This window comes from Hydractinia symbiolongicarpus, chromosome 14, assembly GCF_029227915.1.
Source record: "Hydractinia symbiolongicarpus strain clone_291-10 chromosome 14, HSymV2.1, whole genome shotgun sequence".
NCBI classification, from domain to species: Eukaryota; Metazoa; Cnidaria; class Hydrozoa; order Anthoathecata; family Hydractiniidae; genus Hydractinia; species Hydractinia symbiolongicarpus.
This window is the reverse complement of record NC_079888.1, coordinates 13,281,312-13,305,756: the sequence shown is the minus strand read 5'-3', so window position 1 is coordinate 13,305,756 and position 24,445 is coordinate 13,281,312. Positions and strand designations below refer to the sequence as shown.

At 32.3% G+C, this 24,445-nt stretch overlaps 1 protein-coding gene across 2 annotated transcripts in view; it reads right to left on the bottom strand.

Moving 5' to 3' along the window:
• LOC130625856 (leucine-rich repeats and immunoglobulin-like domains protein 3) overlaps positions 1 to 24,445 on the bottom strand; it is a 56,432-nt gene that overhangs the window by 17,260 nt on the left and 14,727 nt on the right. Inside the window, exons 2-11 of one of the 2 annotated variants that reach the window (XM_057440969.1) lie at positions 21,790 to 21,861; positions 20,575 to 20,640; positions 20,202 to 20,270; positions 19,849 to 19,920; positions 19,373 to 19,459; positions 19,192 to 19,260; positions 18,907 to 18,978; positions 13,077 to 13,148; positions 10,282 to 10,353; positions 9,850 to 9,921 (exon numbers count right to left, since the gene is read on the bottom strand). In XM_057440969.1, coding sequence (XP_057296952.1) covers positions 9,850 to 9,921; positions 10,282 to 10,353; positions 13,077 to 13,148; positions 18,907 to 18,978; positions 19,192 to 19,260; positions 19,373 to 19,459; positions 19,849 to 19,920; positions 20,202 to 20,270; positions 20,575 to 20,640; positions 21,790 to 21,861 — 723 coding nt within the window. The remainder of the gene's footprint in view (positions 1 to 9,849; positions 9,922 to 10,281; positions 10,354 to 13,076; positions 13,149 to 18,906; positions 18,979 to 19,191; positions 19,261 to 19,372; positions 19,460 to 19,848; positions 19,921 to 20,201; positions 20,271 to 20,574; positions 20,641 to 21,789; positions 21,862 to 24,445) is intronic. The other variant, XM_057440970.1, reaches the window with a different exon arrangement.

Below are 24,445 nucleotides of genomic sequence, written 5' to 3'. Positions count from 1 at the left end.
CGTCACATTTTATCGTGCAAATGTATGTTTTTCTCTCATAGGTTGGGTGAATAATCCAATGGCTAACTTTCTCGCGGTGTACCCCATTACATGAATTTTAGCAGGCTTTAAAAATAAACAAAATGTGGAACTCATAATTACATAAACAGAATTTTAATTTCAAGGTTTAGGCTCACATGGAATACAATTTTTCACAAACATTGATTCGCAAGAACAAAATAAAACTTTGTAGCCCTTCCTAATTTAAAGAGTTCTACTAAATATACTTTCTTAATCATTTTTAAAGAAAATTAACTTGTGTTTTACAGGAAGAACAATTGTTAGAAGATTTATGCGAAACAATGCGTGCAGTAAATTCTGCGAAAGCTCAGGAGCGAAATAACATCTCGATCCCTCTGTTATTCTTCTTTTTCTATATCCTAGCTTTTTTCAAATGGGCTAACAAAAAATGGTTAGCAGCAAAACCTTAAAGTGCCCAATCTGCGGTCAATTAAAGACAAATTTGAAACAGCATGTAATAAAAGCTCACAACATGGATGAAATAAATGCTTCGGGTTTGGCAAATCAAACCGGACAATTGCATCTCGAAAGAAAAGCAAAGAAACGAAAACACCCCAAAAGAGTATGTGCAGTTTCCGCCTGTACAAAAGTAGTTGCACGGATTCACAATCATTTAAAAAGCACACACAAAATCACTGATCCAGCAACTTATCGAAGATGTTTGCCAGAAGCCGAAATTTATGTGGAACCAAATGAGTCAGAGTCAGAGATAAGTGGAGAAAGCGACGAAGACGAAGTTGAATGTGAAATGGTCAAAAAGATCTCAAAAAAAAAATTGGCTCACAGTACGTAAAGCGGACTAAATACTTACCAATGGATTCTGACAGCACGAGCGACAAAGACTGAATCACCGCAAAAGTAGAAAAGAGTAAGAACTATTATAACATTATTTCAAGTGCTTTATAATTTTTAGAGTAGCTTTTCTTTTGTAGTAACAAAGATAAAATTATTTAAAATACAAACAAGAAGGATGTTGCAGAACCTTTGTCAAAAGATAGAAGTAAAGAGGAGTTTAAAGAAACTAACCGTATATATATTTTTAAAGTCATTTGCTTTGTCCTTGAAACACTTTACATGTACGTAAAATAATAATATTAGAGATTAATCCTCCTTAACTAATAATAGAACCTTTTTTATATAATTTATAATTCTAATTTATAATTAGTCGCTACAACGTTTGGGCTTTTGCTGTTACAATACAGATCGAAAACACTTTTAAGTAAAAATACTTATTAGATTTTGAATTTTCATAGATGTCGCAGGAGAACAGAATTCATAAATAGATTTTCTTGTACCACACAATGACATTGGCAATCCAGCAAAAGAACACAAAGGTAAATAAACTCCTTATTTTATGCGTTGTACAAAATTATTTGTGGCTGCCTTAATCTTCTTGCCATATGGTGTTTCTGTTTTTTGTTTTTGTTTTCAGTAAAATGAAATTATAAAGATTATTTTTTAGAAAAAAAAATGTGAAAACAAGGCTACTGTGGTACAAAACGAAGTCATCCCATCTGGTAGCGCAAATGATGTTGAAGGTAATCATTTTTATCAGAGTTCGTAGCCATAACGTTAAGCATTAACGTCTGAAATTGATAATAAGAACAATAGAAAAAATATTAATAAGGTAGTGTTTACAATTTATCCTTTTTCTGTTTAGAAAATAAATGTGATGGTATAGGAAAATTAATTCTACTTGCTGATGAAAATGAATTTCACGGTAATATTTAATTCGTTAAAACAATGTTTGTAGATGAAAATTCAATCTTAGTGGTGCATAATTTTGGTATCTCTTATTGCAGAATATTAATAGAACAACAAAAATAACACAAATAAAATCTCTTGAGAAAAAAGGAAAACTATAAAAGTCTCAGGCGTGATAACCACAACAAATTTAATCAATTTTAAAAGCAATGAGTTCTACGGTTTATTTTTGCTACAATTCAATTAACTTTCTAAAGTTTTTTAATATACATTACGCAATATGGAGGGGACACCGTCTTTTAAGATTCGTTTTTACATTACTTCCTGATCAGTAATTTGTACGCCTGATAGTATTTTCGAATACGATTCAAAGCATTTCTACTTACTATCAAAGAAGAAAAAAACTATATTGAGACGAAAATTAGAAATTACCAATGCGTATGTTCAGGAAGTTTTTGAATATAAAGTGGCGTGTAATCAGTCCTTTAGACAGGAAAAAAATACCGTCTAAAAAATAGTTGCTAGCTAGTAGTTGGCAATTATCATATTCACTTTTGCCCGAGTATTGTCTTTTTTTCAATGATGAAAGTGTAAATCTGCTTTTATATAGTAATTTTGCAATCCCTTTTCTCTTTATTAGATAATGATGGAACCGAAGACAAAGGCATCAGGGATAAATGGCTAGTTGGTTTAGACATCAGAAGAAAGGCTGGAACAGTGAAGAGCTATATCCACTCTCTCCGCTTTTTTTATAAATTTCTGTTAAGCAAGCAACAGTATGGCAAATATCAAGATAAGATACCTTCTCTTGTTATAATGTGCGAATATTGAATTTCATTCTACTGAAAAAAAGCAAAAAAAAATCGTTGGAAACGTGACATAGAGCAGCTTAGCCAATTGTTTACTGGTGAAGAAGTCAGAAAACTGGACGAATTTGAAGTCATCCGGTACTGCCGAAAAGTGGTAAAATCTTTTAAATGCAAAGAATTATTACCCTCTTTGAAACAGTTCACCAATGTCCGCGACTATATTCTAATGAATCTTTTCTTGGACAATGCGTGAAGAACTGGGGCCTTAGCAAACATGATGCTAAAAGAATTCAAGAAGGCCATAACAAGAATGAAAACAACCTTTATGTAGTGGCTGTTCTTACTGCTGGGCCTGCTGTTATTGTATTCACACCACAGCTTTAAAAAGATACTCTGGTCTATGTCGAAAAGATTAGGAACAAATTGGATGGTATTGCCTCCATTGATGACGATGCTGTTTTTGTGGGTTGGAGTGGGAAAAAGATGTCATCATCCATGGTTACTGCCCAGATCAATTCGTTCTGGGGAAAAGCTGTGGGACATTCCCAAAAACGACCTCGCATCTCCGCAATCTTAATCCATAAGTCAGCGGTTTCTAAGGCGCATAAAAACAGAGATGCGAGGAAATCCTACCCACTTGATGTGTCACTATAAAGAAACCGCAAAAAAAAAAATTTATTACTTGCAGAAAAAATCAAAAAATGCAGCTGAAACTAGTGCGTCACTTCACACAGTCTTTCCTCAAGATGATCATGTGGACGACCGTGTCGACGACATTGTTAAAGAAATTACTAAACACTTTGGTGAAGACATCAAGCGGGAAAAAATTACAATAGCAATCGTCAGGGAAAAGATTGTTCTAAGTACACGGTTTAGAAATTTTTCTGAAATAGTTTTGCGGGACGAAATACGTCACATAATAAAGAAAGAAGGAGGTGCAGGTGTGATTTTTAAATTCTTATACTACATTTAAAATTAGTTATTATCTGTTAAGCAACTTAAAATGTCTTTAGAATGCAAGGAAGAATTATCTTCGAAAGAAGAAAGTGCTACTGCATCAAATGCATTGTCAATACCAAGCTGGGTAGCCAGCAGAAAAGATATGGTAGTTTTCAGTGATACTGATTTAAAACTGATACGCTCTATCTTTGGAATGATGATTACAGCGGACAAGGATAGTCGGATTCACACAAGAAATTTCAAGCGGTTGCTTCAAGAAAATGAACAAGCAAAGGCATTGCTGGAAAAAGATGGAGAGAATACGCTTTTGCCCAAAGTCCGCACTGAACAAAAAGTTTTTTTTAGGGAAATGTAAAAAATAAAAGAGATTTTTGTTTGAACTGCAAATTAAGTGTACTGGTTTCATGAAAAATACTTACCAAGATTTAGATATTCGGTCGAATTACCGTAAAAAAATTCAAAATTGAGAAAGTACTTGAATTATTCGCACTCGGAAAAAAACTAAGGCAAAATGTAACCTCCCTCTGCATAAAAAAGTATAAATTGGAGAATCGCTTCATGCATGCAATGCACTGGTGTATGTCTAAGCGAAAGATGGTATTTAATGTAGCTGTCACTAAATAAGGATTTATCAAAATCATATTACAAAAAGGTTAGAAAGTTGTGCCTTGTGTAGAATTTGCCGAAATTGACTTAGGACTTGTTCATTCAGGATTATCAAATCTACGCTTTTCAGAGATTAGACTTGAGTCATATAGCTTTAGTCATAAGTATAGGTACTACTCACTACAGTGGTAGAAGTGCATATAATAATATAATGGTAACAGACTCGCATGAGTGGTGAATAGTCAATGTCGGCGTTGTACAACTGTAACAGTATAAATGTTCCCGAAATTGAAATAAATACCTTTTCTATATCTATTTCTAAATCTTCGTAAAAGCTTTTGCAGAAAGTAACACCACTAAGTGCTTCCTAAACATCAGATTTAACGAAACCAACATCAAAGTTTAGGAGATATAGTAGAAAAAGCCACAGATTTTGCGGATTTTCAGATATGACATTGTTCCCGAAATTGAAATTCTCGAATTTTTGCCTTTCAGGGGTATAATGAGAAGCAGGAAAAAAAATTAATTTTAAGTTTTCTACGTAAAAATACTCTCAGTGTTTCATAATAACGTTTAGTAACTAATAACCAGTCTAGAAATCAATACTTTTGTCGAAAACGGAAGAAAAGGGAGACGAGACGACTAAAAGCAAAAATTTTGAAATCTCATAAAACTACGGCTATGTTGTGCAGTAACATAAGTATACTGTAGAATACTTGAGAAATGAAAATTATTCTAATTTCTAGATAGATAAGTCGAAATGTGGGTGGAACCAGGTGGACAGTAGTCAATTTTCATTAACACTTTAACCTGTTTTTACCCAATTAAAACCAGTTTCTGATGCCTTTTCTATAAGTGTATGCACATCGTTGTTCCCGAAATTGAAACCAAGTACTTAAGAGCGTGTTAACAAATTTATATGCAACAGGATGACAGTAAATATGCCTTTTTGTTTAGAAACAAGTCTCTACAACTCCCCTAACTCAAATTCACAAGTTAAAAACACCTCTTTCTTAGTCTAAGCCATGATAAGGGATGTTCCCTTAATTTCAATTTCGGGAACATATCCAAAAATGATGAATCTACAAATAAATAAATAAATAAATAAATAAATAAATAAATAAATAAATAAATAAATAAATAAATAAATAAATAAATAAATAAATAAATAAATAAATAAATAAATAAATAAATAAATAAATAAATAAATAAATAAATAAATAAATAAATAAATAAATAAATAAATAAATAAATAAATAAATAAATAAATAAATAAATAAATAAATAAATAAATAAATAAATAAATAAATAAATAAATAAATAAATAAATAAATAAATAAATAAATAAATAAATAAATAAATAAATAAATACCTTTTACAAAAAGGACAGACTTAGAAAACAACTATTTAGAATGTATTTTGCTGGCTAGTGATGGTACCGACCCCCGTCTACTAAAACATTAAAACTGCAACAAGAGTGACACTAGACACAGAGATGCTGCTTCACATGCTCCCCATTTAACAAAAAGAATAAATAGGAACGTATGTCCCTAGCTAACTCCAGAGTTAAATAACCAAAAAAAACCCAAGATGTTCTCCATAGGAAATTTCAAAAATCAAAATCGAAGACTAACGAGAAAGCTTGCAAATGCCAACGCAATTAAGTCAACAATATGATATAAAGAGAACTTTAACAAAAACATCCTTCAAGAAAACACCAACAACCCGAATCTAAATCTGTTCTTAATAACTATCGTCCTATATTAGTACTTACCTTGTTTATCGAAAATACTCGATCCTTACACCGTCAACTCATGGAATACCTTGAGAAAACCGTCTCCTGAAAGATAGCCAGTTTGGTTTATAACCAGGACGTTCAACTACCACCCTCTTTCTCGACGATATCAGGAAAAATATTGAGAAAGGACAACTTACTGGAGCAGTTTTTCTTGACATAAGCAAGGCTGTGGACACCGCGAGTCACTTATCTTTGCTGTCAAAACTGCCTTCTTACGGAATATCCGGTAATGAATTGTCTTGGTTTCACAGCTATTTGTTCCACCGAAAGCAACAAATCAATTTTAAAGGTGGATTTCAACCAGTGCGAATCTTCCTATCGCTCTAATATTACACAAACTTTTAGTGCGACAGAAGTTTTACGCTGCAAATAAGTTTCAGTGAGATAGCATGCCAATAAAAATTATTATTCGTGCGAAATTTTCTTATGTGAACACACACATTTCAAGATGGCAGACAGTTCAAAAAAAAGAAGCTGTAGCTGCCTTAATAGTCATTAAAAGTATAAGGAAAAAGAGGTGAAGAAAATCGCTATTTCTTGGGTTCGTTAAGTTTATAGAGAAAAAGAATTAAAAGGAGTGTATAATCAACTGCTTCAAGAAATGAAATTGCACGATAATAAAGTAATAGGCAAAGTAATAGAACAAGCTGAATACGCTGAGGTTAAACAGCGCAAAAATATAGCGCATTGAACTGAAAAACAAGGATAAACTTTAACATTCTAATTCCTCCTCAACTTTCTTCCACGCATTTGCCACTGAATCTTTTTCTCGATACTCTTTGCAACTTTTGTGGTACAGACATAATAAAAATGTCGAACAGCCTCTGCTAAATATTCATTCAAGTCGCACCTACTTGTTTTTCCCATTTTATAAAAACTTTTTATTACAAGACTGCTCGTTTCACAACACATATGAAACTATTTCTTGTTCTCAACATGTGTAAGTTACATTTCAATACAATCTATTTAAATTTTTTAAAAAAACATTCGGTATTTCTTAGAAGTTGCACTTTTGGGCGAAAACTTTTTGATAATTGTCGCTCTGACTATCGCACTGAAATTTGGCGATAAGAGCAAAAAAAGCGTCGCTCTGCAATTTCCACCAGTGCGAAAAAAGATCAATGGGTCAAAAAAGCCAGAGCGATAAGAGAATTAGCACTGATGGAAATTCAGCTTCAATAATGTCTATCACAAGAATACCTTGTGTACAATGGCGTCCCTCAATGATCAATTCTTGGTCCAACCCTTGTTTATACTTCAATTAGACAACGTTGATAATTGCCTAAGTCACTGCAACATTATCAAATACGCAGATGATACCGTCATTTATGTCTCCGGAACTAATTCAGCATTAATTCAAGACAAATTCAATAGATTGTGAAGCTTATAAATGGCTAACCAATCACGATTATTCCCTAAATCTAAAAAAGGGTAACAGAATCGATGCTTTTTGGGACTAGATAATTAAATCACACAAATTTGTGCAAGTTCTTAGGTGTTCAACTCGATCCAACACTTACGCCGAATGAAAATTTTTAAATGAAATATAAAAAGCTCAGTACCGGCACATCTCAAGTCAAAACTGCGACCACATCTAACCACAAAAGCAGCAGAATCTATTTACAAGAGCATTGTAGTACCAGTATTCACCTACTGCGGAACCGTCGATTTAAAACTAAAACCGAAACTGGAAAACTTGATCAAATCCATTGTAGAGCCATAACAATTATAAATAGGAACGACAACCAGAATTTATAAAATAAGTCCGATTACAACCCTCGTTAAACGTCGATCATGCCAGCTGGTTGAAAAATGTGTTATCGAAAAATTTCCACCACCTATGCATAAGTATTTCGAAATTATGTGACCTACTTAATGTCTAGAAACAACGGGATTTCGGTAAAGTTACCAAAAGTTAGAACAAAAGCAGCTCAAATTAGTTTTTATTTCCAAGGTGGATTTGTATACAACAGCCTACCTAAAGAAATACGCACTGAAGAAAATGAAAATAAGTTCTTACAGAAACTACATGAATTTGTATTTTAAAATATTTTAACTCTACACCTACTGTGAGGTTTGAATATTTCAAGTTCTCTAGGCTTTGATTAAATCTTCATGACACATAGACGCTTTTATTTTGTACAAAAACAGGACTCGTTTGGAAAACGATTAATTTATTATACTGAAACAACAATTCCTGTATATATTAAACAAAACAAAAAATACCATTCTTTTTAAATTTTAATTTTCTCGCATACTTTTATCAAATTATTGCAGAAAAAGTTGAGTCTTATATATTCTTTTCTGTACTTTAGGATCTATCTTAACACGCATACCTGCAAGACAGAAAAAATAATCCAGGTCCCAGGTCCGGGTGTCATACCTGGTGTGGCGTTGCCTTGGGGCCAGGGACCGCAACAGCTGGCAGGAGCAGCCTGAGCCACCTAAACGTGAAACGGAGGCAAGATTGATCCTGATAAACAGGCGACGTGGTCTATTAAGGTGGAATACCGTTAATCAGTAACCACTTTGATACGTGATTTCCTTTAATTGACGTTGCATTAATTCACTCTCCCGTGTGTCATCATCACTCACTTTTCAATTTTATTTATCTTTATTATAGTAATTTTTATTATAGTTCATAATTTTTCCAGTTTTAGTATGTAGTACGCATTAAAATTCAGCTCTTCGTCAGTTTTTTTCTGAAAGTTTGCTTGCCTTTTCTTAGTTTTGCATCAAAGTCAATTTTCTCAGTATTCAGTTTTAGTCACTAATAAGCGACTGTCAATATTTTGCAGATAACGTAATGTGTTTGTAGTCTTTATGCATAGTTAGTATCAACTTTGGTAATATTCATGGTTTGTTTCAAAAATATGATACATTATCATCATTGCCTATTATCTTTGTTTTTTCTTTATAATGTTTAGTTTTTATTTTATAGTTATTTTATCCATTTTATCCATTTCTTTCTTCTTCGGATAACTTTTTAGCTAAACTGATACCCGTTTGGAAACGATTACAAAACGATTTTCAATTCAACGAAGCGATTAAAAACTATTTTAAAACGAATGTTAAACGACTTTTTTTGAAAAAAAATTTATTAAAAACTGTTTTAAAATCGTATAGAAATCTTTTCAAATAAAATATACGAATTAAAACGATTATTTTGAAAGACGAAGAGAATCCCAAACCATCACAATGCTTGATACAAATGTATGATTATAAGAGAGTAGTCACAGAGGCAGTCAATAGTCTGAAATATTAATTCTAATATCATTGCACGCAACAAATGTTGAAAATGATTTGTTTATTATGCATGCAACTTAACTATAGCTACAATCCTGGAAAAATATTCTTTGTTCATTACTCTTGAAGTTAAAATCATTTTTACTATTTCCTTCCTTCCCCCCTAAAGTCAATGTTACTTACCTCTAAGGTACTTCTGTTAGCGTTGTTCCTATCCTTAACATTGGTTTTGGGAAAGAGTTAAAATAAAATTCCCAATATATTTTTTCAGTGTTGCAGCTTTAGCTGGCTACTGGATTTATGCCGGTTGACTACTAGAAAGCTAGCTAGTTTTGAACTGACAACAGTAATATGAAGAAGTGCCACTGAGCGTTAGTAAACCGTATATTAAGTTTTAGTTCTAAATAAACTAACAAACAGTAAAATAAAAATGTAATCACATCATCCTTAAAATGTGGCCAAGTTAGGTTTAGCTAGCTGACATATACCAAAAGAGTTGCACTTAAAATCTACAACATTAAACATTTTGTTAATGCGTTCTTCAAACTTGCATGTAAACAACCCGCATCACGAAACGGCTCATAACTCGTTTTCATGTTATTCCGCATTTTTGGATGTGAATTTTGCGGAACAAAAACGTATTTGGAAGTAGGTCTGTTGACTTACAAGTAAGAGAGATTTTGTAGCTGATAAAACATGCCAGTGTCCAAAGATTGCAAGTTGTTATTAGATAAGTCGCTAAAAATAAAAAAAGGTGATAATACTAAACTATAGAATCTCTTATATAACATACCATGGTAAGTCAGTCTGTGAATGGCAAAGGCGAGTATAATTTACATTCTTCTTTAAAAGCACCTATTAAACATCTCCTGAAAACTATGTTCTGTATTTTATAAAACATCTGTTTACATTTTTATAATAGCTGGAACAAGCGCAGTTAACAACCAACCCTTTTGTGATAAAAATCACTTTAAACTTTAAAAAATAGTTAAGTGGGTTCATCCACTTTAACTAGTGGTAAAAGGAATATACAAAAATCTATTAGGATGTTATTGGTTTGATTGAAATAAACAAATACATTGGCACACATGCACTTACATATACTTAACATTTCGAGCACTATCGAATGCTTGCTGGTCGAATTGGTGAACAAGGTTATGACTTAGATCCCTACAAAACAAAGTGTTTTTCCTTACAATAACGCATATGGAAAGTAACATCTTAGAAAAGTAAATTCACATGAATAATTTAAAGGAGAACTAACGAAAAAACCTACATATATGTTTCTACGTAATAAAAACATTTTTTCATAATACGAAAACAGCATAGCATTATTATTATTATGACCAAATTTCCTCCCCAAAAAGCCATAATTACATTAACAGTCGCCGCCATTATTGAATAAAAGCCAACTTGGTTCGTACATATTTTGTTGCTTTGTGACGTCACAAAGTTTACATAGCTCAGCAGGTCTTGTGAAGATGCACTCACCTCTTGGTCTTCCAAGAGAGCTTATAATTTATCGCGAGGTTTTAGCGATGAAAAAGACAAGTTAAACTCCAATAGAAAAACATTAATCCAATAATAACCGAATACCCCGGGCTGTACCGCCAAATATCGCCCGAGGTCTAAGTGCCAGCCGAGCTTGCGAGGTCGGTGCAATAACTGAGGGCGATATTTTCAGTACAGCATGGGGTAATCGGTTATTATTGTATTTGTTAACCGTCTAAGTTAAATAAAAACAAAAAATAAGAATTTTGGTTTAGTGTTCTTATAATATAATTCACTACCACTACTTTCGTGAACACTCGAGGTCAAAATTCGAAACAGTCCTGTCTAAAAACAAATATTCTATTTAAAATTCGAAAGTTCCTATAGAATAAAACTTTGTAAACAAAACATTATGATGTTCGACACATACAGAATAATGTTTAAAGTTAAATGCGCAACTAAAATATAGTTACAACGAATACTGAAGTAATTTTTTTAACTGGCTAGCTAGCCAAGAATAACATGACTATATTGACTTGGTAACCACAAAGCTGAAGGAAGGAATCTGAAATTGAGAAGAGACGTATTTGTTATGATTTCGTCGTCCTGTATTTAGTATTTTTGATAAAACTGGATATAGTCAACTAGTATGTTGAAGAAGCATCCAGACAGAATGTTGCTGAATTTGGTTATTTTAACAGCTAAGTTGACATCGCTTTTGTTTCTATGCTATGAAAATGTTTCTTTTTGATAAATGTGTTGTAGGACTTGGTAATATTCATTTTGAATGCTTCTTGAAACCTGTTTTTTCGTGCTTGTTTACATTTACATTATAAGCTACTATTTTTCTTGACGACGGACAATACCGCAAAATATCAGCCCGTTGTCAAGAGCGCTAAGCCAATCAGAATGCTTAAAAACCCGTATTGCCCGTTTGCAAAATCCAGATGGTTAACAACATCTTAGAAAAACTTTTAACAATAACAACATGCGAAAGTAGGGAAATAAAGAAAAACTTTGAGACTGTTTTTGTTTTGTTTTATTGTGCATAATCATTTGAAGTTTTATTTTTGAATCTAGCATTTAAATGAAGCACCTGTTGATATTATGACACAAAAATAACAAGAAAAATTTCATTTCATTTCAGGTAATAATTAGGTTTTTCCAATTGATAACTAACTCATGTCTAAAACTCTTAAACTATATTTATAACGGAGAAACTGATAAAGAAATTTATTTCAAAATATGATAAATAAAATTACTTTTAAACAGTCACAGGAGGCACAGTTTAGCATTTCCCCGATTCGTTCATTCAGAATGTGTTTGTTTACAATTACGCAGACTTACTTTACACAAGTTAGTATTTTACCGAACATAAAGTCCCCATCGACACTGCCATGGCGGCGACTGTAGGACTACTTTGACCTGAAATATCTCGAGGACTAAAGCTCACAAATAAAAAAATAAAACAGCTTAAATTCACATTATAATGAACATTTTAAGCACAACTTGTTTCAATCGTCAGTTAACCTTTAACCCTATTCGCCCCCCTGACGGTTTTTTTTAATAACTCCTTATTGCTTTGTTATATGGCTATGATAGATACTTACTGAGTTTTAATATTTATCTATTAGACACCTGCATGCTAAATTTTTAGGTCCCATACCTTTCAGTGGCTTTGATATTGGCCATTACTCGAAACTACCCCTAAAAATCTCTATGAAATCCTTATAAGGAGGAAAATATTCCTGTAACTCCTGTTAGGATTATCCTTAGAACTTGAAACTTGCAACACTACTTTGTTTTATCAAAAAGAATCGTTTTGCATAATTTGGACATGTGACTAATCTGATTTCCCGATTTTGTCGGGTTTTACCCGAAAATCGAAAAAAACCGTATTTTCGGGCAATTTTTGGCAATATTTTATGCTATCCATGTAAAAAGCGGAAGATATGTTAAATAACTTTTATTTAGCTTTCAGAAAAGTCAAGCAGAAGTTAAAAATTCACTCTACAACAAAAGTAATTAAATTTTAAGCAGATAGTGGCATTTTTAACAAATTTTAAGCTTCTGATGACGTCACAGAAAATGTGCTGACTCAAGCAAAAATTTATTGCCGCCATTTTGTTCCTTTTATGACGTACTATAAGTGTGCCAAGTTTGATTCAATTTGAACAAGCCTATGAAAAGTTATTGAGATTCCGCCCCTGGTCATAGTATGTTCGAAAAACCCTGGATCGAATTGGGGTTAAGGATATTTGGCCCTTGTTCAGGTTTAAAAATACAAAATTAGGTGTTTCAACATCAACGTTTTAAGTAAAGTGAAAGACATTGGTTAAAGTTTATTATAACATTCAAAATATATTTATAATAATAAATAAAAACGTAAAAAGGTTATTTACAATGTTCTGAGCTTCCATTTGAAGGTAAACCAGAGATTCGTAACACTTGACAATTGATTGTGATCAAGATATCTAAATTACAGGTGGAACTTTCATTTTTAGCTACGTCATTGAATTTTTAGATGCGCCATGGGACCTTTCGATGTGACATTGCGCTTTAAATGACATGTAAAACAACATGGCACATTAAGGTATTGCTTACATTAATAAGTTAACTGTGTCCGTGTGTTTGTGACAGGCATAAGGGACACGTTTATTTTTACTTTTAAAAAAAATTTATACTAAAATTCTAACGAGGATTGTCATTATTCTTATTTCTTTATTGTTCTAAACAATAGAGCCACTCATTTTAACTTGAAATCTCAATCTATAAAAGAAAAGCCTTATGCTGATGTTAGGTCCTCTTTGAAAAGCATGAACTTTGTTTTTTTACCTTTTCAAATCACGTGAAACAAAGCAATTTATTTGTTAAACCAAACTACGTGATCAAAATAAAGCCATCTAATTTGCTGAAATTTCTAATTTTCCATAACAATCAAAGCAAATATAATAAAATGTAATTAGAACAGTAGTGTGCTTGCAATTATTATATACTAGCCGATAAGGCCCGTGAAAGAATCCACTCAGGCAGAAGGTTAGGTTGTTTTGCAGATTTTGCTAACGTCTGCAGTTCATATACAAAAAAAATTGACGAAGTGTAGTTTATCTGTTGCCTGTAATGCGTACAGACTGAAACGCTGATAAAAATAATGTATAGAATCATATTTGTTCGCAAACGCAAGAGGAGATATAAGTGTTTTAAAATTTTAAGATTTTGCTGCCGTTAGTAAAGTCCTCTAAAGTACAAGAAAAAAAATTCTTCAGAAATTTGCACTGCAAAATCCACATAGGCAGGAGTACATTGGAAAAGAGAACAAAGAGAACTGATGTCAGCAGTGCATATGCAAAAACAAATTGACGAAATTCAGTTTATCCGTTGTCTCTATTGGTTAGAGCTCGACGAAACACTGATGAAGAGAATGTATATAATCATGTGATTTTGATGAACGGTTAATGAGATATAAGGGTTTAAAAATTTTGCTGACGTCAGCAAAGATCCGCGAAAACAAAAAATTATTTTTTAGAAATTTGTATACCTGTTGCCTTCATCGTGTAGATCTTAAAACGCTGATCAAGAAAATGTATAGGATTATATACTTTTGACAAACGGTTGCAGAGATATTAATGTTTGAAGGTTTTTTATGACGTCATCAACCCATCCATTCCGAAATGGATTCGGGGACCCAGGTTTGGGAAAATTACCCAAATTGGTCCTAGGTGGTCCCTAGTTACCCACGCGGTGAAAAATCATTGACGTCACCATCTCGTTTCCAAGTTATTTGGCCTTAAAGTTTTAGGTGCATTGTAATGGCTTAATTAATTTAATATAAGATATTGACGTTAAAGTAGTGTTATTTTCGATGCGCCGTAAATTTAACATATTAGACATGCATTTTTCGGCAAATGAAAGGAAAATGAAGACATCCACTTTGCCTGTTACAGAAACACACACAGACACACTTAGCGTATTATTATATAAGACTAGTTGATAACGACCGTGGAAAAATACACTCAGGCAAAAAAAAAAAAAATAACAAAGATCCATCATTTGAATTTTAATGACGTCAGCAGTCAACTGCCATGCGCAAAGATTATTTTTCACAATTTTCAGCTGTTACTTGAATTGTGCGGAGCTTGAAACGCTGATGAAAATAAAGTATAGGATTGCGTGATTTAAGAGTTTAGAAATTTTGCTGACGACAGCTGATGTCCCACTAAGTTACAAAAATATTTTTTTAGAAATATGCATACCTGGTTTCCTTTATTGTATAGAGCGTAAAACGCTGATCAAGAAAATAAATAGGGTCATGTACTTTTCACAAACAGTTACAGAATTATTGGTGTTTAAATTTCGCTCACAGATGGTGCCTCCCACGCAGGAGATGACGTCAGTTATTTCCAACTGTTTTTAAGTTATTCATCCTTAAAAGCGCCTGATGAACAACGGAAATGAATCAAGACTGGATGTGAGTGCACACATTTTCTGGATTCCTGAATAAAGAGTATTTTTAGACATAAGGGTATTCAATGCCTACGCTCAGAGGTACAGGGATATGGAAATAAGCAGAACCTTCCAGAAAAACGAAACGGAAAAGAAGAAGCAGTATGATGAACGCATACTTCAAGTGGAGAATGGTTCCTATACACCTCTTCTATTCGCGACAAATGGTGCGATAGGCGATGAGTGCAAAGCCTTCTTTAAACGCTTAGTCGATATGATTGCTGAAAAATCGGTCCATTCCGGTATCTCTAGCAACGAATGTCATATGAACAAAGATCTGTTTCTTGTTGCTACAATTGACAATTCTATGTGTTCGGGGTTAAGATTGACGCTAGATAGGGATATTTATCTCAATGACTTTGCGTTTGCGAAGAGAGCTTCTATTTATGATTGCATGTAAATGTACTGTTAAATCAATATTATATGTCGTTTCGTATTGTAATGTCACCCTTTCAATGTTCAAATGTTATCTTTCCACGTATAATGTCTTTAGTCAATTGTGTTTTATAATGTAAATTCTAGGTTAATTTATGTTAATAACGTCATGTTTATATATGCAATGGCTTCACACTATTCTTAGAATAATGGATTGACGTCAGTCTTAGTGCATTAACGTTGTGCCGTAACGTCTAGGCAGTTAAAAAATAAGACATTTTTTGGCGACAACAAAAGAAAATGACCACATCCACTATGCCTGACACAAACAATTCGTACTATAATATATACAAGTTGACAAGGCCCGTGGAAAAATCCACTGAGGCAGGATAAAAATTGCGTCGCGCCGTAACATCAGAAAATTTAACATATAAAACATAACTTTTTCGGAAACATCAAAAGAAAACGAACACATCAATTTTGCCTGTCACAGACACACTCTCTGTATTATTATAGAGATAATAATTATGTTGTACGGTAGTGAGACATGGGCAGTGAAGCAGGAAGATCTTGACTGTTTAGAAAGGAATGATATGAGAATGGTTAGGTGGATGTGTAACGCCAGTCTGAGAGACAGAAAGAGTTCAGATGAGCTAAGAAGCAGGCTAAGTCTCCGTGGAATTAAAGATGTTATCCAGATAAGAAGATTGAATTGGCTGAGGCACTTGGAAAGAATGGAGGAGGATAATTGGGTAAGAAAGTGTAGAGACTTGATAGTTCCTGGGGAAAAGCCCAGAGCAGACCGAGAAAGACTTGGCAGGAGGTTATAAGGACAGACTTGATACAGAGGAAGTTGAGTTTAGATCTAACACAGTCTAGATCAGATTGAAAGAGGGTCATTAATATACCCCGTCCAACCCATGGAAAACGGACGTTAAGCCGAGAATGATGATGAATGATAATGATGATGATGATAATCGTTGGAAAAGCATATTTTGTATGCATCATTTATTTTTTGTTTAGGCAGCAATTCTTTTAAAACAAGCAAGGCAAAGAAAGTTTAAAAAAAGTTAAAAGTTTAGGAAGAAACCACAAGACAGAAAGTAAATGCAGTTCAGTTACAAAGGAAATTTTAAGGTGTTTCAGGCCTACCAATAAGGGTAGAGCAATTGCTCTTGCTCACGCAAAGGCTCGCCCAATTCTGAGAAATAAGAAACTAGCTGAGCCAATAATTGCTCCTCCAATTCCAAAAAAAGTTTTTCTGGCTGAGCAATATCAATTCATTTTACATGGAAATCAATGTTCTTTCTTATTATTTACAGTAAAAAAGAGCCAAAATACGTAAAAAAATAAAAATAAAATAGACTTTGTTATAAAATATGCGTTTATAAACTTATTTTATTTATTCAGATTGCTCGCCCAGTTTAAAATATTGTTATTACCTCAGGGGAGTGATTTATTGCTCGGGTGTTATTTTCTTATTGGTGTTTTAAATTTTTAGTAAATTACTTTTGCTCCCACAAACCCCCTACATGGCTAGCTATATATTGTCAAGTTATATATATATATATTTTATTGTCATGATAGATGTGTTGAGTAAGTTAGAGTCAGGAGCTAGCTATAGCTTATTAATTAGGCTATTAAGTAACTTTCTTCTCTGTTTTTATCAAGGATAGAAAATTAAAAAGTGAGAGAACAGTTGTTTATTTTAAGTTACTTTTATAACAAAAAATCTTTAGACTAGGGGTGGCTAGCTATATATAAGTTAGCTAGCTTTGTGCAATTTTTAAGTTGCCTATACAGTCAACTCTCCTTATTCGAACCTCCGTAATTCGATACTCTCTCTAATTCGATCAAATTTAAGGTCACCGTCAAATTTCCTTAAGAACCTCCATAATTCGATACTCTAATTCGATAAACTCTGAAATTTGATCTAGAATTTAGGTCCAAACAGAGAAATTCTCTGTCTAATTCATGTTTTGAAATGGTGTTTTGAAAGCAAATTTTGCCAAAATAAAGGCATTCAAACTCAAGAGAATGTCTACTGTATCAAAAAACAGATAAAAAAGAAGTGAGTTTCGAATTAAAATACAAAGCCTTGCTTGAACTTGACAAAGGAAAAACCAGTCTTCCAAAAACGCAGTGCTTCTACCAAGAGAGTTTTTTCTACTTTGCCGCCTAAAAATTCGAATTAGAGAGACACTCCCTAATTTGATTTATCCCCCCACTCTGGAAAATTGACAGAGAGAGTCGACTGTATTAACTTTGTTTTTGTTTGAATAGCTAACAGGCTAGTACAGTTACCGCAAAGTAAGAATTCTTATATTTTATTTAATTCACATGTACTCGAAACATTTTGTGTCTTCCTGATGTAAACTCCTAGGAGATGACTTCTTGCCTTTTCAATTCTAAATGTTATTAAAGAGACTGCTTTTTCTTATTAAGCGAAACAAACGGTTCTCATTGCTTGGTGGTTACTATTTTACTTATCATAAAATTAATATTAAAATCTGAATGTTAGATTTTTTTTAATGTTTTCCTGCCTAAATGAATTTCTCCACAGACTAAAAAACTAGTCTATAAAATTATTACTAAAACTGTGTTGTGATCAGCAAAGTGGATGCATTTGTTTTCCTTTGCTGTCACAGAGAAATTTATGTCTTCTTTGTTATCTTTCCAAACGTTACAGCATGATCTCAATTCACTTAAATTGACGTCAATAGCATTTTTAAAACTACCGAAGCAATTGCATTGCACTTTTAAGATTGAGGCTAAATAACTTGGAAACGGGATGATGACATCAATCATTTTTCACTGTGTGGGTAACTAGAGACAACCTGTGACCAAATTGGGTAAGTGTCCCAAACGTGGGGTAATGAACTGAACCAATGGGTACTCCAATATATCTGTAACCGTTTGTCAAAAGTACATGATCCCATAAATTTTCTTGGCCAGCGTTTCAAGATCTATCACATTAAGGCAACAGGTCAATAAATTTCTAAAAAACTTTTTTTGTATTTTGATGGATCATTGCTGACATTTAGCAAAATTTTTAAACCCTTTTATCCTACATGTTTGTGTGAAAAGCTCATGATCCTATAAATTTTTTTCCTCAGTATTTGAAGGTCTTAGACAGACAGTACTGTCATCAGCAAAACTCCTTAAACAACCTATACTTTTCCATTTTTCTCCTGCCAAGTAGATTTTTTTAGTCTTTAACTAGTTGCATAATATTCACAGATTCAAACACAATTCATTGGACATTAAGTTTAGCAATCTTAACCAGGAAATGTGAGTCTGCCAAATTTTCACACCCACACCAAACCGTCACACAAACATGAACAGAACACTTACAATTCTTCAAGATCACTGTTTCGGAGAAATGAAGAACTATCTAACGACATTAGTCTGTTGTGAGATAACACCCTAAAAGATAGTTCACATTTTCTCACTGCACAGTAAACAATAAAATATATTTGAAAATCCTGTATTTTTCATAGTTCATATTGGTTCAGAAACACAGATCCTTGAAATACAAAATATAAAAATTGAACTTAATTAAACAGAACGCTTTAAGTTTAAAATAATGAATTGATCAAAAGTAGTTGCTTATGCTTAATGTATTAATAAATTACTTACAGCTTTTTCAAAAACTTAAATCGGGTCAAAAACATGCTGATGGCTGATATCTTGTTATTATTTAACTCACTAAAATATGATAACAAATAAAATGAACTATACTTCACACAATACAGCTTAATGGAACAAGCCAGTAGTTGTCATTTTCACATATTAAATAGATAGTTACTAGCAAACTCACAGGATTTGAAGGGATGGAAAAGCAGTTAGGTCCCAATTCATATCTAAAGGAGACACCAATTGTTCAATGCTATTGTATCCAGCTTGTCTATAACAAAAATACTAGCAATAAAAAACATGGGGAATCAAAATTCTAAAATTTGCTATTTAATGTGTATAATGTAGGAATTAAAACAATAAGAGATTTTGATGCATTAGATTAACAATGCAGGATTGGAAATTTGCATATGACCTGTCTCTTGTCAGCAACGTTGACAACATATCATAGAAGGTTGGAGTGGAAGTTTTTTTTTGGTTTCAGTAATTGGAAAAGGGAAAAAACATACACTGAAGGAAAATGAATAAAGGATACACACTCTAGAAAGGGAAATTTTTTAAATTAGACTGAAAATAGTGCAGTGACATTACATCATCATAGAACATACCTACACATTTTGGTACATAATAATTGAAGCCTGAATGTAAAAATTCACTTACAAAATTTTTAATTTAGGCATCGTACTATTCCGGACAATGTCGAGGTTTTTAATATTGTTGTGTTGTAACGAGCTGAGATATAAAGGAAATAATATACATTAAACAGTGTTATTGATTTTACATTGTCATAATTGTTAATAACAAGATACTAAATTTAGAAAGCAGAATCAAAACTTTACTTTGGCACTAAGTTAATACCTGAAATTTAAAATTAGGTTTTGGACAACCCAATCAAGTTTGTTTCCTAATTACAAAATGATTCTCTTTATTTGTTCACATCTTTCTGGTTAAGGAGTGTAAAAATAAACTAGAAATCTTATGTATGTACAATAGAAAAAAAGGTTAATGCTTACAGTTTTTCAAGCTGCGGGAAGGGTAGAGAAAATAAAGATATGTCTGTTATATCATTGTAGCTGAGGTCTCTAAAGTAACAGAAAATATTTTAGGAATACAAAAACGTAAAGAACTTGATGACTGCAAAAAATATTCCACATTGGCCAAAAATTCTACAAAGAGTCTACAATCATTAAAAATCAGATATATTTGGCAAAAAAGTTCTTTAAAGCAGTAACGTTTAAGATCAATTGCTCCAAAATTTAGTATGATTAGGACCATAAAAAAGACAGAAAAAAGACAAAACAACAGCAAAACAGCTTTTAATTTATAAATTATTTACACAGATTCCTACAAAAAGTTAACACTGTCTTTTACAAAAGTGAAACTTACAGCACTTTTAGTAAACCTGTGTTTGACATCCTTGTAAGGTTTATCTTTCGAATATAATTTCTTGCCCTACAAATCATTTATTAAAATCTTTATTCTATGGGAAAGTGTTACAATAGAAAATTACAATAGAAAATTACCTGCAGGCCATAACTTGGAATATACATTGAGAATATACACTTTGTTTGGAAAAACATTAATCTTTTTTCACATTCTGAAAACACTAATTTCCCCTGGTAGTAAAAAAATATATTATTAATATCTTAATTTTTTTGAAAGTTGTTCCTAAGAGTTTTATATTCTCCATAATACTTTGAGACAGCTTTGACTTTCTCTTTGTCAAAACCAACAGTAGTACACTAACTGAAGTTATTGTGGCGTGTTACTGTATTGTAAGGTTTTCTCATGTTTTCTTTTTTATTAACATATTGCAAATCGAAGAGGTAACATATATGAGTAACCATCCTGATTTATTAAACCATTTATAAAATTGTCATTTTGGCAAAGGCAGTCAAATTTGTGTTGTAATATTATTAAAAAAATTGTTATGTACCATTTTCATGAAATAAAATATTACCTACTTCAGGTGGAGAAACGAATTTTGTGAGTTTTGCCCAAATTTGTTAATGTTTATGTCGCAAAATTTCCCAAAAGCATAAATTCACGAAACATAAATGTGTAAAAAATCCCAGTTAAAAATGTCTATTTCAATTTCAATTAATAATAAAGGAATACATATAAATAAAATAAAATAAAATAGAATAGATAATTCAAGAAAGTGAATGTTTGCAAATTTTTTCAAGGATTTAATCCTTTATATTTTTCAGGTTAACTTTTATTTTTTTAAATTTTTATTGCATGACACATTTATTCATATTATTTATTCAAAATTACATAATGATAATAAATCTTTTTATTGGTATATACCTGTGTTTTGCTACATAAAGACTTAAAATAATTCATTGCAAAAATTGTTATGGACCTGACAAACCCATTGCAATACAAAAGTAGAATATAATTGTGATTGTTGGTACATTAAAATTTTGATTAAATGGTTATTTCATGTTTTGTTGACTAACCTATCAACACAGTTTGAAAGCAAAGACCATTCATTATAAACAACTTGGTCTAACCTTATTAATTTTTTTTAAGATTCCATATAAACAACATCTAAAGTTATTATATTGACTTTCCAAACTGAAAAAAAGAGATACTTACAGTGTAAGAACTCTAAGGTGCTGCAACCGCGAAACATCAGGAACTTCAACAAATGAATTCAAACTTAGGTCACTAAACACAAAAATATATGTCATATGTTGTCAATATCAGGTTATATGTCATACACTGTTAACATTAGGTCACTAAACACAAAATTATATGTCATACATTGTCAATATCAGATCACTAAACACAAAATTATATGTCAGAAATTGTCAACATGAATATATTTATATTTACATGTAATAATTTATTACAAAGATAAAAGCAATGAGATTAAAGAAAGTTAGCTAGTTCCAAAGAGATGCAAGTTTTATGTAAAGATTTGACTGATTCCATTTATGAAACTAGCATTGCTGCTATACCTATCTAGTATATATACATGTTATATCACTTTCAGAACTGTATAGTTAAAGCTATTTATATGTATGAAACAGAAAGCATATACAAGTAGTACATTTAGTATAGATAGTAAGTATTAGAAGATTTTCTTATATATCAAGTAAATGTAGGATAGGAAATCAAAACCAAGGAAATCAAATTGGAGGGATGCAATGCACATCACACCAAAACTATGTATAGCATGTAAGTTACGGTCTCCAAGATCATTCCAGTTTTGATACGAATTGAAACGATTTTCATTGTATGAAAATCGTTTCAATATTTTTTTACATCGTTTCATAGTCGTATAATGAAACGAATTAAATGTTTCATTTTTTATTTGTGAAAAGATTTTGTATATAACTACGTAAAAATGAAACGATTTTGAAACTATTTTGAAGCGATTAGAAAAAAATTCTGAATTGATTAGATACGATTGTCAAAATATTATTTGTGATACGATGTAAAAGTCTTTGAAGTTATTGAAACAAATGTTGAAACCATGTTGAACTAATTAAAAACCAATTAAACTTTTATATATAAATGTAAAATTATTGTTTCTCTTTCTTTTATTCAACACAACATCGACATCATCGTAAAACAGTTTTTTAAAATAAAAATAAACAGTTTTTCTTAAAACTAACAATTTCCTTTAAAATGAAAAATATTTCAGAAACTTTATGAAACTGACGATAGTGACTGGATGTTCGACACTGATTCGGAAACGAAACATATTAACAAAGAGAAAGTTGAACAACTTTATCGAGGTTTGGATTTATTATGAATTCAGCATGGCACTGTTGTTTTGTTCTTGTTTTGTTATTCAGACTTTCTTTTAGAAATCTTGATATCGCGATGAGAAATGGTGTGTTTTTTGTTTCTTTTTTATGCAGCTTTTTCTTTTGTTTTTAGAAATGATAAGCAAAAATAAAAATCATTCCACGCATATATAACACCACAATCTTGTGCCCTGCATAAGAAATTATATAGAACAAAACTCAGCTAGAGCACATCTTCGACGTCGAAGCGATACAATGTATATGTATGTATGTATACCAATGGCATAACTTTACAGAATATTGTTCGACATGTAAAAAGTGCAATGGGTATCACCGTAAGTAGAAATACTATCCATAGACTTTACCGCCTCGTCGAAAAACAATTTTGAGCAGGAGATTTAAAAACTTGCTAGATGCTCGTGTTCTGCCAAACTGAACACAATGGCGACTGTTTGCGATGTTGACACACTTTGTTTGTCAGTTGATAACAAAAACAAGGTTGAGGTTGGGACCCCGAAAACCAGCCGTCGTAGCCGACCTCGAACTTTTTATTTGAAAAAGGATGCCCCAAATTTTGATGATCATGATTTCCCACTTGCGAATTGCAAACTGGTACCTGCTGGTTATTAGGTACTCCAAACAAAGTTAAAGAGGCGTCGATCATTTTCCATTCCTAAACCTTTGTTTCGAAAAACAAGAAAACGGTCATTGCCTGAAGGAGACACAGTGACAAATTTCATCAACAGCAAAGCAGAAATATGTGAAGACAAACTCAAAAGAAAAAAAAATAAATGGCCACGAAATGGAAATTTGACTGTAAAACATTTTCCGTCACGGTTATTAGAAAGTACAAACGTAATGTATGTAAATCATTTGATGGAACTTATCAAACTTGAAAATGTTTTGAATGTTGTATTGTCGTATTAATTGCTGACAGACCTGATTGGTCAGTGAAAGGGATAAAAAAATTTATGTCACTGGGTTTTCTGTGGCAGAATTCCAAGTTGGTTTCGCTGATCGTGCAATGCTATGCACCTGGGCATTTACGGTTTAATCCGATCGAAAGGAGTTAGTCGTATTTGACTAAACAAATCATTGGCGTAACTTTATCGGGTAACATTGAAGGAGTTGTGTTTGCGGTTAGTGATAAAAAAAACTGGGCTAAAGTTTTAGACAATGTGACAATAGTGTGCTAAATTCTGGCATCAAAAAACTTATGGGTTTGAAATTGTAGCAAAAACCCTTCTCAGTGATAATGCCTTATTACCGCATATCAAAACAACGCGCAGTTTCCTCAAGACCTTTGCAGATGCTTCCGCCAAAAAAATCTGTGAGCAACCAGAATTGTCAGAACTACAATTAGTATACCAATTTTTCGTGAAACCTGCTAATCAAAAAGGATACCAGCTAGAGTTTTTCAGGTGCTCATCAAAAGACTGCCAGCATTGCCAATCTCTTCCACCAAGATTTAACAACTTCATTAGCATAACAGAAAA